This window comes from Hypanus sabinus, chromosome 31 (assembly GCF_030144855.1).
Source record: "Hypanus sabinus isolate sHypSab1 chromosome 31, sHypSab1.hap1, whole genome shotgun sequence".
Lineage (NCBI taxonomy): Eukaryota > Metazoa > Chordata > Chondrichthyes > Myliobatiformes > Dasyatidae > Hypanus > Hypanus sabinus.
The window spans coordinates 7,331,595-7,351,063 of NC_082736.1; the positions used below are offsets into that span (position 1 = coordinate 7,331,595).

At 46.8% G+C, this 19,469-nt stretch overlaps 1 protein-coding gene and 1 pseudogene across 1 annotated transcript; one reads left to right on the plus strand and one right to left on the minus strand.

The window, feature by feature from the left end:
- The window catches only part of LOC132383737 (uncharacterized), a 141,195-nt pseudogene extending 134,839 nt beyond the window's left edge, over nt 1-6,356 (minus strand).
- Nucleotides 2,149-3,529, plus strand: LOC132383745 (histone H1-like). Its single transcript, XM_059954948.1, has one exon. The coding sequence runs from the start codon at nt 2,861-2,863 to the stop codon at nt 3,527-3,529; it is 669 nt and encodes a 222-aa protein (XP_059810931.1). The 5' UTR covers nt 2,149-2,860.
- Nucleotides 6,357-19,469: the final 13,113 nt, after the last annotated feature.

Below are 19,469 nucleotides of genomic sequence, written 5' to 3' on the forward strand. Positions count from 1 at the left end.
AACTCCATCAGTGAATGCACCTCTCTTATCCTGAGCTCTATTCACACTGTCTCACTGGATGAAGCCTCCAGTGTGTTCTCTCTTAGTCCCTCACCCACAATTCTATGTAAAGGCTGATCTGCCATCAGACTCCTCCTGTATGTCGATCCCACTTCACTGATTTTATAAACATTTATCCTCCTTCTCTTTAAATCTTTTTGGTCATCCAGCATCTCCATTCCTCTCAATTAGGGGATTCTAGCATTTGTTACAGAGTGCTTTGTTGGTGGTAGAGTGGGCAGTGAAGATTCTTTGAGAGTACAACGGGATTGAGATGACCTGGGGAAGTCGGCCAAAGAATGACAGATGAATGTTGATGTGGACAAGGATGAGCTCCTGCATTTTGAGAAGTCCAACCAGGGAAGGAGCTGCACAGAAAATTCTTGTTCCTTGGAGAGTATTGCAGAGACAGCATCCATGGAATACAGGAACAACATTCACTGAAAGTGACAACACAGGTAGTCAGGATGGTGAAGATGATGTTTGGCCTATTTATCTTCATTGGTCAGGGGACCAATCTTCATTGTTACAGGATTTGGGATGTCATCATCAAAGTGAGATTGCACTGTATTGTGCACAGTTCTAGTCACCCAGCTACAGGAAGGATGTCATGAAGCTGGAAAGTGTGGAGGGAGGTTTGATGAGGGTGTTACTGACACTGGAGGATTTGAATTATTAGCAGAAGTATGGACAGACTGGGACTCTCTTTCTCACCAGAGAGATTAAGGAGCTGTCTGGTGACCATCCAAAGGTTTACAAAATCAGTAGGCAATCACTCTTTTTGTCAGGGTAGGGAAGCATACATTTACAAGACAATTGTTTAAGGTGAAGGGGAAACATTTAAAGGGTAGTTGACAGGTGGGGGGGATGTTGAATGTTTGATTAAGGAGACCAACACAACAGTAATTAGTGAGGGATATGATGAGGTCTTGTAAGTAGAGGTTTTAAATAGAATGATGAATGGTGATTTTGATGGGATTACACTGCTGGCCTCCCAATAGGCTCAGGTATTGTGGAGCAGACACGTTGGTAAATCACACAGAGGTGTAATGGGAACTGGCTTACAGCAGCCGGGCATTTTGACTTCCCCTGCATTAACCAGATTACCTTTGTATGAAAAGCTTGAGTTTCCAGGAGTAATTTGGCAGATGCAGGATCAGTTCATCCCTCAGCAGAAACAATATTTGAAAGGGAGAATGAGGCAACCATCACCAACAACGGAAGATAAAAGCAGCATAAAGGAACATGAGAGAGCAGAGAATATCACAAAAGTTAGTGGGAAGCTAAAGGATTAGTGGACTTAAAAAGAACAGAAGGTAACTAAATAGCAATATGGAGAGAACAGATGAATTATTAAAGTGACTGGCCAATAGCATAAAGGGGAATAAGGATTTCTTTCAGATATTTAAAGAGTAAAAGAGGCGAGAATGGATCAGGTTTCCCATTCTCACCTTCAGAATCACATCCCTCCCTGAGCCTCTTTTACACTGTTTAGTTTATTCTGTATTTCTTATTTAACCCGGCAATCTTGAACATTTAGTGAAGAGGGCCACAGCGTGGCAAATGCATTTCAATACAGATAAATGTGAGACAGTGCACACTGCAAAGTGATACCAGTGCAGAACTTACACTGTGAATGGTCAGTCATTAGGGAGTGTAATGGGCCAGAGAGATTTAGGGGTAAATCTCTCACACACAGTTCATTGAAAGTGGTGTCACTGGCAGACAGGGTGGTGAAGAACGGGGTTTAACATGCTGGTCTTCATTAGTCAGGGGACTGAGTATATCAGTTGGGACATTGTGTTACAGTTGTGTAAGTGACTGGAGGCCACACTTGTATTGTGTACAGCTCTTGTCACCGTTATAGGAAAGGTGGTTAAACTGGGGAGAGTGTAGAAACGATTTCCAAGGATGTTTCCCGGACCTGAGGTTCTCAGTTACACAGAGAGTTTGGTCAGACAATGTCCGTTGTCCTTTATTCCTTGGAACCAGAATCATTTATCACCGTGTTATATGACAAGGAATCTGTCATTTTATGTTGACGGCAGAACAATGCGATGAAGGTGCAGATGTGAACATTGGGTCAGCATAACTCCAAGAGATTCTGGGAATCGCGAACAACGCGGACAAAATGCTGGAGGAACCCAGCAAGTCCGGCAGCATCTCCCACCAGAGTCCTGAGGAAGGGTCTCAGCCCGAAATGTCGGCTGTTTATTCCCACCATTGATGCTGCCTGAGTTGCTGATTTCCGTCAGCATTGAGTGTGTATTGTGTCAGAGAGAGTGAGTTAAAGGAGCGGGCGGCTTAGACCAGTGTCACTGTGTTTGTGAGTCCTAACACATCGTAGGATTTCTCAGCAGCTCCTGTAGAAAATGAAAAGATTTTTCTGTTACGGAAACGCCCCACTCCCCAGATCATTCCCGAAGAGGGAATTAACCGCAAAGTTTTAATTCGATTAAATATTTCAGCCATAAAACAGAGAAAAGGTCAACGATAGGGAGAGAGAACGCGGGCAATGCAGTAATGAAACGGGTTAAAATAGAAAGCGCTGCCTTTAATCCCGATTAAACTTTCTTTCCAGCGAACATTCCGGCCTCAGGGACGGACAGGTACTAGTCCGAGTCTCCGCAGCGTCCGATTTGAATTGGAATCGGCGAGTTTTTGAGGAGAGAGAAACACAGAAAAATGAAGCCGCCGGGAGCTGACAGCAGGATGTCTCCGCCCCGTCCGCTCGCTGCCTTTAAATGGCTCTGTGCCGCCGCCTTTCGCTTCATTTCTCATTCAGTTCTGATTGTGAGAAGGATTTACCAGAGTCGCCGACATGACTGAGACAGCACCCGCCGAAACGGCTCCTCCAGCCGCACCCGCCGCCGCAAAGAAGACTCCCAAGAAGAAGGCGGCTGCCCGGAGCAAACCAACCGGTCCCTCGCTGGGCGAACAGATCGATAAGATCGTGGCGGGTTGTCTCGATAGGAAGGGTATGTCCGGTGTGGCCATCATGAAGGCTCTGGCCGACAGCGGTGTCGATGTGGCGAAACGTCGCCACCAGGTCAAAATGAGCATCAAGAGGAAAGTGGAAAGCGGCTCCTTGGTTCAGGCCAAGGGCTCGGGTATTTCGGGATCCTTTAAATCCGGTAAAGGGAAAACTGCCGTGAAGGTGGTGAAGAAAGCGAACAAGCCAGCGGCAAAGAAATCTCCCGACAAGAAGCTTGGCGCCAAGAAACCAGCGGCTAAAAAAGCGGGAGCAAAGAAACCAGCGACTAAAAAAGCGGGAGCAAAGAAACCAGCGGCTAAAAAAGCGGGAGCAAAGAAACCAGCGGCTAAGAAAGCGGCAGCAAAGAAACCCGCGGCTAAGAAAGCGGCAGCAAAGAAACCCGCGGCTAAGAAAGCGGCGCCGAAGCCCAAGAGCCCCAAGAAAGCCGCAGCCACGAAAACGAAGGCGGCCAAGAAGCCGAAGTCGAAACCCAAGAAGACAGCAGTCAAAAAATGAATTGAGAATCCACCATTTTTGTGTATCTGAACCCAACGGCTCTTCTCAGAGCCACCCACATCTCAGAAAAGAGCTGATTCGGAGTGTTGTCATTCCCGCGCCGGGTCCGATTGAGAACTTCTCAATGGAACCCGAGATTGCCGGTACCTCTGACATTTGGTGCGGTGTCTGAAATGAGACACGGATGCCCGAGCTGAGATTGAGAGATAAGGGATGTGGGCAGTTTCAGGCCCAATTCCTTCTCCGATCTGGGCGAGAGTGACCGACATTGACACCAGCGGAGATTCAGCTGAGTTGATTGGGAACTGCTGAAACCTACGCGAGAGGGGAGGGGGCGTGTTGAGAGAGGGATCCGTCTCTGGACGGACAGCAGCGGGAGGCTATATGATAAACTACCCGGTGGCATTGCCGACTGACCTTCATGCAGGCCCCAGCTACAAAACGACATTGTTAATTTACACAAAACACCAATATCAAAAATGTACAAGAGCGAAATCTAATCTTAAAAGTCACTATTTCCTGGCGGTCACCGCCCCCTGAATTCCCCCACTGTTACCCCGCGCGTCGGCATGCTTCACTCCAAGCACAGCGGGCACGAACGTATCCCCATGTCCAAAGCAAACAAAACGGTAACAGCCGCACCAGCTGTACACGACAGGTTTGTGAGAAAAGTGAAGGGCCAGATGAGACCCTGACAGGAATTGAGCGCGTTCAGCTCCTGTCCCTCGCTAAACTACCCTGGTAGCACGGGACAATTAGTGCGAAATCGATCGGCAGGACAGGTCGCTACTACAATAATGATGAGCAAGCTACAGCCCTTTCCTTTGCCGTGGTAGTGGCTCTTAAAAGAGCCTTTTCTGGTGTTCGGAGTGTAGGCTGGGCTTAGGCGCGCTCCCCGCGGATGCGGCGGGCCAACTGGATGTCCTTGGGCATAATGGTGACTCGCTTGGCGTGGATGGCGCACAGGTTAGTGTCCTCAAAGAGCCCGACCAGGTAAGCCTCACTTGCCTCCTGCAGGGCCATGACGGCCGAGCTCTGGAAACGCAGATCGGTTTTGAAGTCCTGAGCGATCTCCCGGACCAGGCGCTGGAAGGGAAGTTTGCGGATGAGCAGCTCGGTGGATTTCTGGTAGCGCCGGATCTCCCTCAGAGCCACGGTGCCGGGCCGGTAGCGATGAGGCTTCTTCACTCCGCCGGTGGCAGGAGCGCTCTTCCGCGCCGCTTTGGTCGCCAACTGTTTGCGAGGAGCTTTTCCGCCAGTCGATTTGCGCGCTGTCTGCTTGGTGCGGGCCATTCTGCTTCAGGAGTGAGAACACGGGCTGAAATACAGGAACAAGATAGACGAAACGGGCTCCAGCACAGGCTTTTATACGGCTGGGAAGGGCCGTCCCACCGCTTATGACTGGCTGTGCACCAACTGTCTGTTAAAGGATCTCCTTGCTGCGATTGGTTTATTGATTTCATGCAGGCTGGCGGCGAATAAAAATTTACGACAAAATGGGAAACTGTTAATTGGCGGTCGGACTTCATCCAATCGGAATGCACTGTGATTGGCGCCCGATTAATTTCGAACCGCCCGCCAATTTCAGAGCACCCAGCCTGATAACTTATTATTTACAATTAATTCTATCACGGATCATGTACTTTCAGTTTCATTTAATATCTAATTCCCTCAGTTAAGATTTCAATGCATGATTACGGAATCGACTCTCAAAACGAGTGAACTGATTTCTGTCCGAGATGGACAGAATGATTAAGATCGATATAAATGCATCCAGCATTCACGGTAATCACCGCCTGGAAAGGCACAATCGCAGCTATATATATTTCAAGCGGAATGATTAATCTGTTTCAAAAGTAGCTCAGCCAAATATATCGATAAAAATAATTAAAAGGTTGTGGACACGGCTCCCTCTGTGAGGCGGTGGGTGGCTCTTAGAAGAGCCTTTGTGTTGTGTTCGGGAGGAAGTGGGAGTTTTTCAGCCGCCGAAGCCATAGAGAGTGCGGCCCTGGCGTTTCAGAGCGTACACCACATCCATGGCAGTGACCGTCTTGCGCTTGGCGTGTTCAGTGTAGGTGACCGCATCCCGGATTACATTCTCCAGGAAAACCTTCAGCACCCCGCGGGTCTCCTCGTAGATCAGACCCGAGATCCGCTTGACGCCGCCACGGCGAGCCAGACGCCGGATGGCCGGTTTGGTGATGCCCTGGATGTTATCACGGAGCACTTTACGGTGCCGCTTGGCTCCGCCTTTGCCCAGTCCTTTGCCTCCTTTCCCTCTGCCAGACATGACGCTGCTTCACTCAGGTCGCTGCTCAGTGACAAACCGACTGCTGCTGTCTCCTTTTATACACAGCGCCCCGACCTGCCTGAGAAACGCGCAGAGAGACAGAGGCGGGGAGGGGAGGAGACAGAGTCAGAGTGACGGACAGAGCCGGGAGCGGCCTCTCATCGTCCAGCTCCGCCTTCACTTTACCACACCCGCTAATTTCCAACAGAAAGCGCTCTTGCTCGATCTGTGTCCTCTGGTCCGAGACTCCCCCACTATAGGAAACATCCTCTCCACATCCACTCTATCTGTGTCCTCCGATCCTAGACTCCCCCACTATAGGAAACATCCACTCCACATCCACTATCTGTGTCCTCTGGTCCTAGACTCCCCCACTATAGGAAACATCCTCTCCACATCCACTCTAACTGTGTCCTCTAATCCTAGACTCCCCCACTATAGGAAACATCCACTCCACATCCACTCTATCTGTGTCCTCTGATCCTAGACTCCCCCACTATAGGACACATCCCCTCCACATCCACTCCAGAGAGACATACTTTATTGATCCCGGGGGAAATTGGGTTTCGTTACAGTCGCAACAACCAAAAATCGTGTAGAAATATAGCAATATAAACCCATAAATAACTCAATAATAATAAGTAAATTATGCCAAGTGGAAATAAGTCCAGGACCAACCTATTGGCTCAGGTTGTCTGACATTCCGAGGGACGAGTTGTAAAGTTTGATGGCCACAGGCAGGAATGACTTCCTATGATACTCAATGTTGCATCTCAGTGGAATGAGTCTCTGGCTGAATGTACTCCTGTGCCTAACCAGTACGTTTTGGAGTGGTTGGGAGTCATTGTCCAAGATGGTATGAAACACGTACAAACTGGAAGATTTCTGGAAATTTGCTGATTCTCCTGTTTTAAATTATAGGAGTGCTTTTCCATTCCGCAAATCCCCAAGGACCTCAGTCTGTCCCTCCCCGGCCCCAGGACCAATGCGAGCGTCCTCACACACAGCAGTTGGTGGGCGAGGGTGCAGTCGAGAGGGTTAATTCATCCGAACAATTGTTCCCCTGGGTCGCGAGGGAAATGAAAGTCCTGTCACATAAAGGAACAGGATACATAGGCAGATATAAGGATACACAGACCTCGCTTTGGTGCCTTCTAAAGACCAGGTAAAGTGGTGGCTGAGGAGCTGGTGTGAGGTGGGTGACGGCTTTAGGTACGAGGATCATTGAGGTCCCGAGGGAAAGGTGAGACGGGTCCAAGGAGGGGTGCCAATATGTTTACGGGAGCTTTCTTCATGCTACACGGAAGGGTTAAACGAGCAGGTATCAGGTCCTACACAGTGATTTTCAGGAAATAGGTTAAAAAGCAGGACTTCCAGGATTGTAATTATCGAATTGTGGCCCAAACCTTGTGCTGGTGTGGTGAGGAAACAATTGCTGCTGAGGAACTGATGCAGGAGGGAAGTCTTCAGATTTACGGATCAATGGGCTCCCTTCCAGTCAGGTGGGAGACCAGGACAAACAAGGCCATTTCCATCTGGACCGGAGGGGAACCAATATCCTCACCAGGAGGTTTGATGGTGTCACTTGGCGGAGTTGGAACTGGAGTAGCAAGTGGGAGAATGTATGTCTGACAAGACAGTCTGAAAAGAACGAGAGCCAATGTCAGGCCAATAAACATGGTGGGATTGGTGGGCTGAAATAAGTTTATTTCAACATTAGGAGTATTATGTTGTCGGACGATCAGGGCTGGCAGCTCAACATCTCTAGGTTTCATTGTTTTACATGTGAGTGGGGAGGAGGGGGGTTATAAGATGCAGAGGTTACCCCACTGGGAATGTCACAGCAAACTGGAGGGCTCACTTACAGAGGCAATCTACAGTCACACGGACTGGATTATAGTATTGGCCCCCAATAACCACCGGGAGGTGGAGGAACACAGAGGTTTATGTTTAGGGAGAGGTGCAGAACAGAACTGTCATAGTGGGGGCTTTATCTTCCCTCGAATTGACTGGATCTTGCTCAATGCTGAGATGCTCAAGATTTCTTCAGCGATTCCGAGGAGTGTTTGAAACATTATGTACAGAGCCCCACCAGAGGCGAGAACAGACGGGAATTAGTTTAGGGAAGCGAGCCAGAACAGCTGACGATCACCATTTATTTTGTTCGTTAGTTATGATTAAGACAGAAGCCAAGGGGCATTGATTGGGAGCAGCCACTGTCAGACAAGTCGACATCTGACATGTGGGATTTGTTTAAAGACCAGCAGCTCAGAGTTCAGGGTCAGCATGTTCCTGTAAGGAGTAAGGACAAGGACGGTAAGGTAAGGGAACTTTGGATGAATGGAGAGATCCTGAATTTAGTCAGAAGGATATGGAAGGTTTATGAAGCTAAAATCAGACTGGGTATCTTTGGAATATAAAGATAGCGGGGAAATGCGAAAGCTGGTGATAGGAAAGGCCAAATGGGGCCTCAAACCATCCTCGTGGAGTGGGATCAAAGATAATCCCAAGGCCTCTTGATTTATATTAGTTAAACAGGGATAACCAGAGACTGGAAAGGTCCACTCAAGATTAAAGGAGGAATGATGTGGTTGAAGTCAGACCAAGTGGCTGAGGTACTAAATGAGTCCGTTGTGTCAATATTTACCGAGGAGAAGGAATTGAATGTCAATGAAAACAGAGCGAGACATGCTAATGTGCAGAGAAATGTTGAGATTAAGGAGGAGGCTGTGCTGGGATATCTGAAAAGCAATAAGATGGATGAGACTCCAAGAACTGAAGGCATATATCCTACAATAGTGAAAGAAGCAAGTGAGCAGATTGCTGGGGATTTGACAAGGATCTATATTGGGGTCCCCACCTTTGTTTGCACCGCAGACCCATTTAATATTTATTGACAATATTCTTACGGACCGACCGGCCGGCGGGGGGGGAGGGGTAGGGGTTTGTTAATATATACCAGAATGCAGGTGAAACTATGTCACTTATAAGTGGCTAATTAATACACTCAATTTTGTTTCTAAAGGGGTTTATCTAAAGAATTTAGTATTAAACACACAGCACCTATTATCCCCGTATGAACATATAAAATCATTGCAACACACCAATATCGGTGAATCAGTGAGAGTCCTGGGCTTGTTTTCCTGCAATAAGGCGGTCTCATCGAGGGGTGATGGGAGACAGCAATACTCAAAGGGGGCTCCTTATGTCCTGATGAAGGGTCTCGGCCTGAAATGTCGACAGTGCTTCTCCTTACAGATGCTGCCTGGCCTGCTGTGTTCTACCAGCATTTTGTGTGTTGTTTGAATTTCCAGCATCTGCAGATTTCCTCGTTTTTGCTCCTTATATCCAGTCTATTCCGCAATTTAATTTTTGTTGCATTCGTTGCAGAAAACCCCGCTTCACAGAGATATGATATTGGAAACGGATGCAACGTTTTCAGTCCTTTCATGGCTATCTCAGGATATTCAGCCTTGACTTTGATCCAGAATGCCGGCAGAGATGTTATGTGAAACATATTTTTCAACCCACCATCATTTGCAAGCTCGAGGGGTTGATCTTCCCGCGCTGACATGGATAGCTGTCATTCTCACCTGAAGTTTGCAGACTGTCATCCAGGAGCAACCACTTTGACTCGGGTAGTGAAACCAGACAGCCGTCCAGTCATAGCTGCAGCCCCATCTGTGCATATTCCAACACAGAATGACCAGTCCGGTTTGCCTAACATGTAGTCATTCAAAGACTTGAACAGTTCTGCCCCAGTTGTGTTAGTTGGCGGTGGCATTGCGCACAACGAATCCTCGTGCACATCGTCTTGAAATATATATCGCTCATAAACCAGCAGTGTTACCTTGTTGTCGCATTGGTAGACTCGTCGACCTGGATAGCATACCATGGTGACTCGTTAAGCCGTTCTAACATCTATGCTTCGATGTCCTCCGCTTTGTCATCGATTCTCCTTGAAACTGTGGTAACTGGAAGAGAAACCTGTGCCATCTTGTTAGCAGCAGCTTCTCTCAACTGTTCACAGCACATGTCCTTGGCAGCAGGCAGAATCAATTCTTCCCCAACAGTGAAAGGCTTCTTAGCCTCAGCAATATGGCTAGCCACTAACTATGACGCTCTCAGAGCAGCAGCATTTGTGGAGGTGGTGGCTCTCAGCACCCGCTTGAGTCCCGCTTGCTCACGTTTTTTCCACTCAAAAACTTAAAGGGTTTGTCTTTAAGTGCAGGGAGCTGGGACTCGAGATGCCGAAGCAGTTTTGAGGGCTTCATTGCCTCATTAGACAGCATGTCTCCACATATCACACACAGGGGCTTGGAGCATACGAGTCACTGGTCGCATTAACGCCATATTTTATGTGCGACTCGTCGTATTTTCTGTTGAAGGAAGCTTTCTTTTTTTTTGTAGTCTTGGCCTCAGCCGTCTCTGCGTGGTCGTCATCATTGGGCCTTTTATGTCCCCCACCACCTCTTCCAAAGAAACTCTCAAGCGACGTTTGTTTTTTACTCATACCGACTGATGACCTTGCGTGCGTTCAAGTTCAACAGTGGCGTGACAGGGAATGAGGAAAGGTGAAGCTGACTCATATCGTTTCATATCACCAAATCATATCGGTTCTTCACAGCCCGGCAGCACCACTGATCTGAGACACTCCAGAGTTGTTTTGAGGTGACAGACAGGCAGGCACTCTGTGAGCCACATGGAGAGGACATTGATGGGCTCACAGAGTGCATCACTGGTTACATCAACTTCTGTGTGGACTGCAATGTTCCAGCAAGAACTGTCCTTAGTTATTCAAATAACAAGTCATGGGTAACAAAGGACAGTAAGGACAACCTGAACGCTAAAAAGAGGGCATTTAGAGATGGAATTAGGGAGGAGCTGAGGACAATATAGAGGGACCAGAAAGCCAAGATCAGGGAAGCTAAAGACAGGTGAAGGAGGAAGCACGAGGAAATCTGCAGATGCTGGAAATTCAAACAACACACACAAAATGCTGGTGGAACACAGCAGGCCAGGCAGCATCTATAGGAAGAATCACTGTCGACGTTTCAGACCGAGACCCTTCGTCAGGACGCTTGAGTGGAAACTCCAGCACAACATGACAGAGGTCTGGAGTGGGATGAGGACCATCACTGGGTTCAGGCAAACCAGCAACAGAGGAACTGAAGGCAGTGTGGACAGGGACGACAAACTTAACCTGTTCTTCAACAGATTTGACACTGTGGCCCCGGCCCATCCCCCACACGATTCATCTGTTGTCGGCCCCCAACCAACACATACTCCACTCTCCCCTCCTACTCCTCCTCACAGCCCCCCACCCTGCTCTCAGGACTACACCCCTCCCCCACCTGAAACCACCATGGTGGGCTTCACAGCTGAACAGGTGAGAAGACAGCTGAAACGTCTCCACCCAAGCAAGGCGGCAGGCCCGGATGGTGTCAGCCCCAGGGTGCTCAAAGGCTGTGCCCCCCAGCTATGTGGAGTACTTCACCATGTCTTCAAGCTGAGCCTGAGTCTCCAGAGGGTTCCCGCCAGCCCCGACTAGGAGTTGAGGATGCCATCGCCTACCTGCTGAACCATGTCTATGCCCACCTGGACAAGCCGGCAAGCACAGTGAGGGTCATGTTTTTTGACTTCGCCAGTGCGTTCAACGCCCTCCGCCCTCCTCTGCTCAGTGAGAAGCTGACAGTGATGCAGGTCGATGCTTCCCTGGTGTCATGGATTATTGATTGCCTGACTGACAGACCACAGTACGTGTGCTTACAACACTGTGTCAGACAGAGTGGTCAGCAGCACTGGGGCTCCACAGGGGACTGTCCTGTCTCCCTTTCTCTTCACCACCTACACCTCGGACTTCAACTACTGCACAAAGTCTTGCCAACTTCAGAAGTTTTCTGATGACTCTGCCATAGTTGGATGCATCAGCAAGGGGGATGAGGCAGAGTACAGGGCTACGGTGGGAAACTTTGTCAAATGGTGCAAGCAGAATCATCTGCAGCTTAATGAGAAAAATACTAAGGAGCTGGTGGTGGACCTGAGGAGGACCAAGGCACTGGTGAGCCCTGTTTCCATCCAAGGGGTCAGTGTGGACATGGTGGAGGATTACAAATACCTGGGGATACGAATTGACAATAAACTGGACTGGTTGAAGAACAGTGAGGCTGTCTACAAGAAGGGTCAGAGCCGTCACTATTTCCTGAGGAGAATGAGGTTCTTTAACATCTACTGGAGGATGCTGAGGATGGTCCACGAGTCTGTGGTGGCCAGTGCTATCATGTTTGCTGTTGTGTGCTGGGGCAGCAGGCTGAGGGTAGCAGACACCAACAGAATCAACAAACTCATTCGTACGGCCAGTGATGTTGTGGGGGTGGAACTGGACTCTCTGAGGGTCGTGTCTGAAAAGAGGATGCTGTCCAAGTTGCATGCCATCTTGGACAATGTCTCCCATCCAATGCACAATGTACTGGTTCGGCACAGGAGTACATTCATCCAGAGACTCATTCCACCGAGATGCAACACTGAGCCTCATAGGAAGTCATTCCTGCCTGTGGCCATCAAACTTTACAACTCCTCCCTCGGAGTGTCAGACAACGGGAGCCAATACGCTGGTCCTGGACTTATTTCCACTTGGCATAATTTAATTATTTAATTATTTATGGTTTTATATTGCTATATTTCTACACTATTCTTGGTTGGTGCAACTGTAACAAAACCCAGTTTCCCTCAGGATTAATAAAGTATGTCTGTCTGTCTGTGTCCTGAATTGCAACATTTGAGGTCCCTCAGTACTGGAGTGTAGCAAATGTTGCAGCTTTGATCAAGAAAGGAAATAACAAGAACCTAGGGATCTATAAGCAAGGCAGCCTCATTTCAGTGGTGGAGTACTGGGGAGGATACTGAGGTACAGGGTTTATACACATTTGGAAAGGCACGGCCTGCTCAGGGACAATCAGCATGGCTTTGTGCAGGCAGATCACACTTGATAAAGCTGATTGAGGTTTCTGAGGAGGTGATACAGACTCTAAGATATAGGATCAGAATTAGGCCATTAGGCCCATCAAATCTGCTCCGTCATTTCATCGTGGCTAATCCATTTTCCCTCAAAGCCCCAATCCCCTGCCTTCTCCCTGTAACCCTTCATGATCTGACCAATCAAGAATCTACCAACCACTGCCTTAAATATACATAAAGTCTTGGCTCCACAGCGGCCCGAGGCAACAAATTCCACAGATTCACCACTCTCTGGCTAAAGAAATTCCTCATCTCCACATTCTACAATGCTTTATTCTGAGGCTGCGTCCTCTGGTCTCAGACACTCCCATCCTCCGCACATCCACTTTATCAAAGCGTTTCACCATTCGAAAGGTTTCAATTAGGTCAGCCCTCGTTGACCTAAATTCCAGTGAGTACAGGCCCAGAGCAATCAAACGCTCTTCATATGCCAAGCTGTTTCATCCTGGAGGCAATTTTGAGAATCTCCTTTGAAACACATCCAGTTTCAGCTCATCCTTCCTAAGATAAAGGGCCCACAAATGCTCACAATACCCCAGTGAGACCTCACCAGTACTTTATAAAGTCTCAACACTATTATGATTGGTGCAGATATTGTGGACTGAAGGGCAGGTTGCCATCTGTTCCATATTGTGTACTGACAAATATGTTTGATCTACCAGCTATTGCAGGGACATGGTTACAGAGTCTTGCACTGGGAATTTGACATTCCTACATGTTTAATGTTCCACACGGAATCGGCAAAATGGAAGGAGCAGGGTGGATTTGTTCATAACGTGCTGGTGAAGGGGTGGATACAGTGCCATCAAAAGTATTCAGTCTCCGTTGGAGGTTCTCATGTTTATTGTTCTGCAACGTTGATTCACAGTGGATTTAATTTGTCTTTATTTTCCCACACTGATCAGCAGAATGGACTCTCTGGTCTCAAAGTGAAAAACAGATCTTTACAAAGTGATCTAATTAATTGCAAATATAAAACACAAAATAATTTAATTGCATTGGTATTCACCTCCTTCAAGTCAAGTTGACGCACCTTTGTCAGTAATTACCGTTGGCTCTGTGTGGACAGGTCTCTATGCGCTTTGCACATTTGGACACTGAAAATTTTCCCCATTCTTCTTTACAAAACTGCGGAAGCTCTGTCAGATTGCATGCGGTTCATGAGTGAACAGATCTTTTCAAGTCCAGTTACAAATTCTCAATTGGATTGAGGTCTGGACTCTGACTTGGCCACTCCAGGACATTAACTTTGGTTTTAAGTCATTCCTGTGCAGTTTTGATTTTATACTTGCGGTCATTCTCCTGCTGGAAAATGAATCTTCTCCTAAGTCACAGTTCGCTTGCAGACTGAATTAGGTTTTCCTAAAAGATTTCACTGTATTTGGCTGCATTCATTTTACCCTCTACTTTTCTGAGCCTTTCAGGGCCTGCTGCAGTGAAACATCCCCACAGCAAGATGCAGCCTCCACCAGGCTGGGATGGTGTGTTTTTGATGCTGTGCGGTGTTTGTCTTGCGCCAAGCTTAGTGTTTAATCTGATGGCCAAAAAGGTCAATTTTGTTTCATCAGACTATAGAACCTTCTTCCAGTTGACTTCGGAGTCTTCTGGCAAACTCCAGGTGAGATTTCATGAGAGCTTTTTTCAACAATGGCTTTCTCTTTGCCACTCTCCCAAAAAGCTCTGACAGGTGAAGCATCTCGGCAGCAGTTGTTGTCTACACAGTCTCTCCCATCTCAGCCACTGAAGATTGTGATTTCTCTAGAGTTATCATAGGTCTCTTGGTGGCCTCCCTCACTCGTCCCCTTCTTGCACAGTCACTCAGTTTTTGAGGATGGCCTAATCCTGGCAGATTTACAGCTCTGCCATATTCTTTCCATTTCAGGATGAGTGACTTAACTGTACTCCAAGGGATATTCAGTGACTTGAAAATTTTCTTGTATCCATCTGCTGAATTGTGATTTTCAATTACCTTTTTGCAGAGCTGCTCAGAGTGTTAATTTGTTTTTATGGTGTAGTTTCTCCCAGAATACTGACTACCAACAGTCGTGTATTTTTACTACAATCAATTGAAACACCTTGACTCACACAGAGTCCTCCACTTAACTGATAATGTAATTCCTAAAACTGTACCAATGATTTGGGGGTGAATATTTATACAGTCAATTATTTTGCGTTTTATATCTGTAATTAATTTCAAGCACTTTGTGGAGATCTGTTTTCACTTTGACACAAAAGTCTTTTTCTCTTGATCAGTCAAACAAATGTCAAATTCAATCCACCGTCATTCAAAGTTGTAAAACATTAAAACATGAAAACTTTAAAGCAGCATGAATACTTTTCATAGGTACCTTACATGTAGGGACAGTGATGGTGAAAGGGGAGGGAAAGAAGACACAGGGAGGAGTGGTCTCAGGATGCTCAGGTGTTCCTCCCGAAGGGATAAAACACAAAAGGGTAAATATCAAAGAGAGATGAGAATGGAAATGTGATTGTCATGAGAGATTTAATCGGAAGCAAATTGATGTACCACAACATCGAGTACCTCTACTCTGTGAGCTGCAACAACAACAATCTGCCAGTGGCAATGCATTCTAGTTCCATTTCCCATTCACATACTGACATATTGGTGCCTTACACGTGTTTTAACCAGTGGTGGGGCGGTAATGGGGACAAGCTGTCACTTCCTATAAATTACTGCTTCAAATTGTCTCTGTCAACCAAGTCCAGCTCCTGGCTTTTATCGCTTAGCTACAAAGCCTGACAGACTCTTTCTTAGTGACGGGGAGGGTCTAAATGGGTTTACTGGCATCATTTAACTAACTCCTAAGGGCAGATGGGGCTTTCACTCTCTCTGGTTCTCCACCTCCTTCGTGTCATCCCATGGTCCAACGTTCTCTCCTACTGGATTCCTTTCTCTTCATCTCTTTGCCTTTCCTGTCTGTCACCCAGGTCTTCACATTATCATCCCTCCACAAAACAACCCCCTCCCCCACTCACTTGTCCTCCTCCCCCTCCCCGCACCTTATTCTGGCTACTGTCCCTTTCTTGCTAATCCTGATGAAGGTTCTCAGCCCGAAATGTCGAATCTTTGCTGAGTTCCTGCAGTATTTTGTGCATGCTTGTGTCAGTCTGTGTGGTCATTGAGCTGATCAAACTGGTACAGTCAAAGAGGAATTTGTGGAGTGGTCAGAGACAGTTTCTTACAGCAGGACCTTACCCAGGAACAAGACATCTCATATGTAATCCGTATAATGAGGTGGGATTAAAGAGAGATCTTGTGGTGAAGTATCCCAGAAGAAGTGATCACAATGTGGGAGAACTCCAGACCACAGATTGATGGTGAACACCAGGGTCCAGTACCAGTGTCCTCAAACTAAATAAAGGCAATTACGGAGATGTGACAGTGGCGTTGTCTGGGGCAGATGGGGTAAATATGCTTAGGGACAAGTCAATAATGAGCAGTGGTGACGTTTAAGGAGACTGTTCATAACAGTCAGCAGACGTTGATCCCGATTCTACAGAGGGATCACTGAGAGCAAAGAACGTTCTGTGGTCAATGGAGTTCAAGGGAAACAATAAATCAAAGAGCATAAAAAGAGGCAAGGGTTGGCAGTAGAAAAGAGGATCAGGATTTTTCCAGGAACCAGTGATGAGACAAAAGCTAAAACTAACAAGGAAAAAGCAGATAGGTTAACTCAATAATTTTAATTAGTGTTCACAGTGGGGACACAGCAAACATCCCAGAGATATTGAACAGTGACATTTCAACATTGTCCCATAATGTGTAACAATCACCAACACAAGGGTGAAACTAAAGGGACTAAAAGCAAACATTTCCAGGTCCCAACGACCAGCACTGAAGCCTGGAGAGAAAGTAGAGACACTGAAGTCTGTCAAAACTCACTGTTACGGAAAGGTCCCAGTGGAGTTGAAAACCATTGTTGAAGAAGGGTGGAAGATAAAAAGCAGGTGACTGTAGTCCAGTTAACTTCACTTCAGCTACTGGAGTCTACAATCTGTGAAGAAATAACAAGTCATTTAGAAAAGTTTAATGTGAATGAACTGAGTTAACAGGGTTTACAGTCAGATTCACACAGCACAGAAACGAGCCCTTCAGCTCAAATGGTCCACGCTGAACAAAGTTAACATCTGAGCTTGTGGTCTGTAACCCCCTCATCACCACATTAAGAACAAGGCTATCCTCCTCCTTATCCCATATCCTTCAAAACCTTTCCTTCCCATCTACCTGTCCAAGTACTTTTCTTAAATATACCTGACTCAACCATCCCCCCGGCAGCTCACTCCATACACTGACCAGCCTGTGTGTGGAAAAGTTGCCCTTCAGGCTCCTATTAAATCTCATCTCAAACCAATGCTCTTCAGTTCTTGATTCCCCTACCCTGACAAAAATATTGTTATCTTTGACTCAACCCAGGCCACTTATTATTTTATACACCTCTGCAATATCGCCACTCATTCTCCAACTTCCCAAGGAAAATTATCCAAAACACTTTCCACAAATCAGTCCTTCGAGATCCAGTAACATGCCCGAAAATCACCTCTGCACTCTTTCCAGCTCAATGGTGTCTGTCATACTGCATGATCACTAAAACTAAACACTATTTATGAAATGCGGCCAAACCAACGTGTTGTACAACCGCACCATTTCATCCCAGCTTCTATATCCGGTGCCCTGACTGAAGGCCAGTGTTCCAAAAGCCTCGTCACCACCCTGTCCATCTGGAACCTGGTTTTTGTCCCTGTAACCTGGGTTACTGAATGTTAAGTCATGTTTGACAAACATACCAGAGATTTGAGACTTTACAGGAGAAGTTGGAGAAGTGGTGATTTTGGATTTTCAGGAGCCATTTGCCAATGTCTCACATGAAAGGCTGGTGCACAAGACCAGAGCTCAGTACTGGGAAGGAAGTGTGTTAATATTGACTGAAGACTGGTTATCATACTGAGACAGAATAACAGGTCTGTTTCAGGCTGGGATGACATAACTACTGGACTGTTGAGGTGTTGCCTGCACAACAAAATAGAGATGGGTGCAGTGAGGGGTTCATAAGACCATATATGACCAAAGTTCAGAGGTGAATGGTTCATTGACATTTATTGCTGGGGCATTAGTGCAGAGAAACAGAGCAGTGTTGCTACAGTGTCAGACAAATGCACATTGATGGATTTTGGGAAGTTAAAGCAGGTCAGCACATACCCAGTGAATGGCAGGGTCCTGAGGAGTGTTGATGAAAAGATAAACCTGAGGCACAGGTAAATAGTTCCCTGAAAGTACCAACACAGGTAGACAAGGTGGAGAAGAAGGTGCATGAAATGCTTACCTTTATTGGCAAAGGTTCTGAGACGAGTTGGGACATCACATTACAGTTGTACAAATCAATAATTACCCCACACCAGGAGTACCCTGTGCAGTTCTGGTCACCACGAGAGGAAGGATGTGATTAAGCTGGAAAGGTGCAGAAACGATTCACAGGAATGGAACCTGGACTGGGGGCTTGAGTTACAAGGAAAGATCAGACTGACTGGGACTGTTTTCCCTGGAGTGAAGGAGGCTGAGGGAAGATCTGACAGAAGTTTATAAAACTATGAGAGGTGCCAACAAGCTAGACAGTCAAAATCACTTCCTCAGGTTAGAAATATCAAATATGAGAAAGCACAGCTGTAAAATGCCAGGGTGAGAATTAAAAAGTCTATTTCAGGGCAGGTAAGATTTCTGTTTCCATACGGCAAGTGGTGAGGGCCGAGTACGGGTTGCCTTAGGGAGTGGTGAAAGTAGATATGATAATGACATTTAACAGCGTTTTAGATGAGCCATGAATATTCAGAGAATTGAAGCATATGAATTATACGCAGGCAGAAGAGATTTAGTTCCATTTGACATCGTGTTCAGCACAGACATCATGGGAAGAAGGGCCTGTTCCTGTGCTGTACTGTTCTGTGTTCTCGGTGAGCCTCAGTGACGGGGGAGTCTTTAGCCGGGGTCACAGACAGGTGTATCTGTGGCAAGGAGAGATACTGCAGGATGGTGCATCACCTCCGTGATACCAGGGCCAAGGATGTAACTGAACAAGTACAGGCCATTCTGAAAGGGCAGGATGAGCAGACACAGATTGTGTCCATATTGGTTCTAACAAAAGAGACAAAGTCCTGCAAAGAGACTGAGGGAGTTGGGGAAAAAATTAAGTAGAAACACTGTGGTGAGGAGGGGGGTAATCCCAGTGTCACCTGCTAGTGCGGAAAGAAAGAAAAAGGTGGTACAGTTATATGTGTGGCTCACAAGCTGGTGCAGGACGGAGGATTTTTGTTACATGGATCATTGGGCTCTCTTTCAGGAGAGGAGTTGGGAAGAGTGAAAGGTCAGTCGTGGAGTTGACAGATGTGGATCAGCACAGAAAGTAAGTCCAAATAGATAAATTACAGTGTCTCAGTAGCACTACAACTGCACAGATAAACAAATACCAGGTAGGCCTCAAATTTACATTTAATTTTTAAAAATGGATCTGAAAGAAACTTAACACAATTTTTGGTCTTTAATGGAGCAATCGGGAAAGGTTCATGAGTTTTTAATCAAAAAGTACTGACGATAGGCTTGTTATGCCTACTTTTGAGTGG